Below are 5,434 nucleotides of genomic sequence, written 5' to 3'. Positions count from 1 at the left end.
ATACATACATATATGTATAAGTAAAACATAACTGAAATGTCTGAGCTTGGTTTCTTAAGTAAGGGATGGATAACTGCATGCTTAAACTCACTTGGTAATTGACCTGACAAGAGCCTGGTATTGATGGTATTGATTATGTTCAGAATATGTGGTCCAACAGTAGAAGTAAAAACAGGGAGGAGTGATATCATTTGAAGAACCACACAGTTTAGCATTTAACATGAGTTTCCCTAGTTCAGGTAGAGCAATTGGTTGGAAAGAAATAAGCAAACTTGAACAGGAAACATGCACAAATGGATCAACGGGAGATAATGTAGAAGGTTTCAAACTGGCAACCTTATCCACAAAAAAGGTAAGAAACTTGAAACAACTAAACGATCAGACCAGTCAACCACAAAGATCGAATTCAAAGAGATCAGACAGACGTGTGGACATGACTGGGGAAACAGGCAAGTAACACCAAAGGGAACTAACATCAAACAAGGAATAACTGTCACGGACCCGGTTCTATAGGGACTCGGGATCCGTGAGCAGTGTGGACCATTATTATCCTCATTATTATTATTATAGTATATGGTGTTTGTTTGCTGCACTGTGCTGTGTTCTCGTGTTCCATGCTTGTGGGTGTGCGTGTGTATAGGCAGGTGTGTGTGGATGCCGGTGTTTCTGAGAGCACCTTCAGGCCTGGTGGGTGTGGCCCTGCCAGGTGGTTGGCCACACCTGAAGACCATCACACAGATGATCAAGCTTCATTGGAGGAGCCGCTTTAAAGTGTGGTGGAGCTCTCTCCAACGCTGGATCGTTGAGTGACTACCCGTCAGTGATTCCAGCAAAATCAGTGAGTGCTAGTCTGTCGCTGTTTAGTTGTATGTTAACAGCTGCCTCTGTGGATTTTCCAGCAGGAGTGCGGGAACAGGAGAGCAGCAAGCAAATGTTTCACGGGAGCGGGGACAAGAAGCACAAGCACTTAGAAAGAAACACAGCACGGGAGTTGGATTTATTGTTGTGTACTATTTACTTCACTGCAAATAAACGCACTGCATTCATTGCACAAAGTCCTGCATTTTGGGTCTTCCTTCCCCACACACCCACAGTTGGCCAGTGTGAACTGTGACAATAGAACCAGAAACATATAGCAAAAAACTCAGAAGTGCTAGGAAACAAAACTGTACTCAAAGGATGAAACAGGAAAAGAACTAGAACATCACTTTTAAAAAACAAATAAATCATGAACCCACAAAACTCAAAACACTGGGTCATTGGACCACCACAAAATCATTGTTACATCACTTTCTGCAGAGGATTTACAATAAGGTGCAAGCCACTGTTTTACACTAAAAAAAAAAAAAAGGGAATATCAAATTAGATTTTGCCACAAAATAACAGGGCCTGCCCAATTCTGGAAAATATTATTTGGGCAGATGAAATCCAAATTTACTTCTACCGAATAATGGGAAGAGAAAACTGAGAAGCAAATGAGTACCTCATGAGCACACCAAAGCACACCACATTATCTGTCAAACATGATGAAGTAATATTATGGGCATGTATGGCTGCCAGTGGGACAGGACCGCTAATGTTTATTGATCCTATATCTGGTGATAAAAGAAACAGGATGACTTCTGAAGTGTACAGGATTATAATCTGTTCAGATTAATTTAAACACTCTAAAATTGATCTGACAGGTTTTGAACAATAGCCTATAGCATTCTCCAAAAGCAACCCAACCTTTTTTTCAGGGAATAAAATGGGATATTCTTCAATCACCAATGCAATCACTTGAACTCAGCTCAACAGAGCATACTGTTAGTTGACTTCTGAGCAGCATACAATCTATTAAAATTTATACAAGTTTTATCCTCAGCACAGACAAAGAACCCCAAAATTCCCTGACTATTACATTAATGTTAAAGTTTAGTTTAGTTTACACAGAGAATCCAACGAAATAATCCTGAGTAGCAACTGCTAATGTAAATGGAAAAACATAATGAATTAATGAATTCAGCGGCTGAGTCAGCTATTCCATGAATGAATCCGCAGGCCTTCACTTCAGTGATAACTGTGAGACAGACACAGGTGGACAAGGGCTGGTGCTGAGCACTACACACAATCTCTCTCTCGCTCTCTCTCAAACGACCACACATACACACACACACACACACACACACACACACACACACACACACACACACACACACACACACACACACACGGCCTAGAGGGTATAAAAGAGTCATGGACGGAAGCCTTCATTGCAGAAGATTTCAGGAAACTGCAGACATGTTTAGGTTTCTTGTGCTGACCTCTCTTGCAGCCCTTGGTAAGAACTGTCTTCTTCTCCTTTGACATTATTGCAAAAGACAAAAATCTTTTCGATCACTTGAACGCTTGATGGCATACTGTTGTACTTTCCATGTCTCTACCTTGTCTAGTGCTGGCTGAGCCGCAGCCCAGGTTTCTGGAGGATGATCGTACACAGGAGAGAGTGGTGGGTGGTGAGGTGGCCAGACCCCACTCCTGGCCCTGGCAGGTACTTGATACTTTACAAATGCTTTAAAAAAGTCCAAAAATGCAAATCAAAACAGAATGCAGGGATTTTCAGATTTCGTAAACCCATATTTTATTCCAGATAGGTCTTCAGTACCTATCTGGAGGCTCCTACTACCACACCTGTGGAGGGACCCTGATCAGGAGAGGATGGGTCATGACTGCTGCTCACTGTGTGGACACGTGCGTGTTACACAGGATATTCTTATGACTTAACTGCATCAAAAAATCTTGGCTTTGCATTTTTCTTATTGCATATCAGTTTTCTATTTAATAAACTAGCAAAAAAACTACATAGTTTTTTTGTGAACTGATTTATTATTATTATTGATTTATTATAATATAATTAAAGAGATGTAAATTTCATCTTCCCACAGCCCCAGAACCTGGCGTGTTGTTCTTGGGGATCACGACATCTATACCCATGAGGGCACAGAGCAGTACATGACCGTGAGTCAGGTCTACGTCCACCCCAGTTGGAACTCCAACAATGTTGCAGGCGGGTTAGTGATATCATGATCTGACACACATTTGCATGCACAAATTTTATATATATATGGTGTGCATATATTTTTCAAGTAAAATCTTTAAAATTGGCAAATTGGGGCATATTTATTCTGTATCCTTAAAGACTTAATGATATTTTAGAAGATGAACAAAACGTGTTATTCATTGAAGGGACTGTGTGCTGGTCTCTCAGGTATGACATTGCCCTCCTGCGTCTGACATCTGATGCTACTCTCAATAACTACGTCCAGCTCGCCGCTCTGCCTCCTGCTAACCAGGTTTTGCCTAACAACAACCCCTGCTATATCAGTGGATGGGGTCGCACCCAGAGTGAGTCTGACATAAGGATATCATGCATTTACACTATACAGTAAATTATTCGGTGCAGTGCTAGCATACATGGGAAAGCAATCTGTAAGAACCATAAAGTCAAGAGAGGGTTTTTTCACCCAGATTTTTTTCAAGACACAGTTGTATTGTGAGTCTTTTTTCTGTACTGCTGTACACAGCTGGAGGTCAGATCTCTGCCCAGCTGAAGCAGGCCTCTCTGCCTGTTGTTGACTACAATACCTGCTCCAGCAGCGGATGGTGGGGGAGCACAGTGAAGACCACCATGGTTTGTGCTGGTGGCGGCAGCAATTCTGGCTGTCAGGTGAGCCAAGAGCATTATTAAGTATTTTAGGCCAGAGTGATTGTTTCATGCTTTTTACTTAGCAACGCTTTGTTGTTTAAAGTGTAATATCCAGGAGTGTTAAGTTGGTAATGCGTAAATAATTTATTAAGTCTTTTGAATCCATAATAAACCATCAGCAAGAAAAATAGGTTTGCTATGTGGTTAATAACCTTTTAGGGTTGAGATGAGTTAAAATCTAGAACTTCATTATTAGCTACAAACAAAGATGAACACTGTCTTCAGTCATTGTAATATTTAACAAACGTTGAACCTTGTTTTTTTAAGCTCTTTAGCAAACTGGTGTGTCAGCCCTAAAAAATGTTTGGGTATAAACAGACAGGAAGAAACGCTGGAAAGAAGTTGTTCTATTTCAGTCCCATGTCACTGTAACAGAGTGACATTTAATGTCTCCCACTGAGTTGGAAGCTGACCCCTTCCTGTCAAGGAAGATATTTTGGGGGGCACATGTGGGATTACTTGCTGCTTCAGCAGGGCATAAGTCACTTACAATAATTCAAGCAAGTGCATAAGCTGCACAAAGTGCATGTTGTAAACTTGTGTTCTGCACAAACTTGCTTTAGGCTGACTGAGAAGTTAGCTGGATATTGGAAGTTGGGAAGTAGTTAAGTGCACTGGCAAATTTGCTCTTGACTTTGTCCAAAATGCATAAATGATTTTTTTTTGTTTGTCTGTGATGTAACCTTTCGAATGCAGGGTGACTCTGGTGGCCCCCTGAACTGCAGTGTTGGTGGCCAGTATGTTGTCCATGGTGTGACCAGCTTTGTGTCCTCCTCGGGCTGCAATGCCTACCAGAAGCCTACTGTCTTCACCCGCGTCTCTGCTTACATCAGCTGGATGAACAGTGTTAGTATTTTATAACCATTAATATAGATCACAGCATTTTAAAACACTGGTTTTGAGTTACTGTGTGTGGTAATGTTTTATTAGTCTTACTACTGCAGTAAATAGAAGATTTCATAGTTAATTTAATCCATTCAATTCTTACAAATATTTTTGCAGCATTTTGTGCAGGTTGATTGTTGTGGTAATCATGTAATGATTCATTTGTCCTTGCTTTGCCAGATCATGGGTTGAGAAGAGTGATCATCTCCATGGAAACACTCTGGATTCACCTCAGTTTCTTACTCCATCAGAATAAAATGTCCTTCAATGCACATGTGCCTCACTATGTTTTTGTTTTGCTTTTTTGTGCTTTTTTTAGTGTTGCATATAAAAGATTTGGCCATTAAAGTATTTAAAAGCATTAGTAATTTGAGGTAAAGTAAAATATCTGAAACACATAATCTATTGACTATTGAGGCAGCAGTTCTAAGAAAATTCACACAAGTTTTTCTTCTGTGTCATGGCCATTTGCTGCTTCTGCTAAACTGATTTTAACAACACTTCAACAATTACACTATCACCACCAGCAGGGATCGTTACTGTTAGTGAGGAAGTAGTATAACATTAGCGATTCAAATATTTGGAAAAATAAAACAAATTTGTTTTAGGAAGAAAACTGCTAATGGCTGCCCAAATTCTCTTTGTCTATTATTATGTTTATTGTTTTTATTGTGTGTCTTTGTCATCATATGACGAAGACACACAGTGATATATTTTAAAGATAGGCTTCACCTGCGGCATACCATAGATGTTATTCCAATCGGAGCAAAGATACAGCTCTGATTTTTGAACCTCCTGGTCACC

At 40.2% G+C, this 5,434-nt stretch overlaps 1 protein-coding gene across 1 annotated transcript; it reads left to right on the top strand.

Annotated features, from left to right (window-relative positions):
• The first annotated feature begins 2,212 nt into the window (after nucleotides 1-2,212).
• LOC102297359 (elastase-1) lies at nucleotides 2,213-4,902 on the top strand. The gene is made up of 8 exons (XM_005943259.2): nucleotides 2,213-2,320; nucleotides 2,433-2,530; nucleotides 2,630-2,730; nucleotides 2,925-3,050; nucleotides 3,248-3,384; nucleotides 3,564-3,706; nucleotides 4,442-4,591; nucleotides 4,811-4,902. Exons 1-8 carry the CDS (start codon nucleotides 2,236-2,238, stop codon nucleotides 4,820-4,822), a joined length of 852 nt encoding a protein of 283 aa, XP_005943321.2. The 5' UTR covers nucleotides 2,213-2,235; the 3' UTR covers nucleotides 4,823-4,902.
• Nucleotides 4,903-5,434: the final 532 nt, after the last annotated feature.

The sequence above is a fragment of the Haplochromis burtoni genome, unplaced genomic scaffold (genome assembly GCF_018398535.1).
Source record: "Haplochromis burtoni strain Fernald_Lab_line unplaced genomic scaffold, NCSU_Asbu1 Contig_357, whole genome shotgun sequence".
In the NCBI taxonomy this organism is placed as follows: domain Eukaryota; kingdom Metazoa; phylum Chordata; class Actinopteri; order Cichliformes; family Cichlidae; genus Haplochromis; species Haplochromis burtoni.
Note: the sequence above shows the minus strand (reverse complement) of the source record. Positions and strands in the feature narration are given on the sequence as shown.

Bases quoted from the DNA above. Each gene is read 5' to 3' on its own strand.
- LOC102297359 (XM_005943259.2), top strand. From the start codon at position 2,236: ATGGACGGAAGCCTTCATTGCAGAAGATTTCAGGAAACTGCAGACATG. The intron at 2,321-2,432 runs GTAAGAACTGTC...TACCTTGTCTAG, and splicing joins GACCTCTCTTGCAGCCCTTG to TGCTGGCTGAGCCGCAGCCC. The intron at 3,707-4,441 runs GTGAGCCAAGAG...TTTCGAATGCAG, and splicing joins GCAGCAATTCTGGCTGTCAG to GGTGACTCTGGTGGCCCCCT.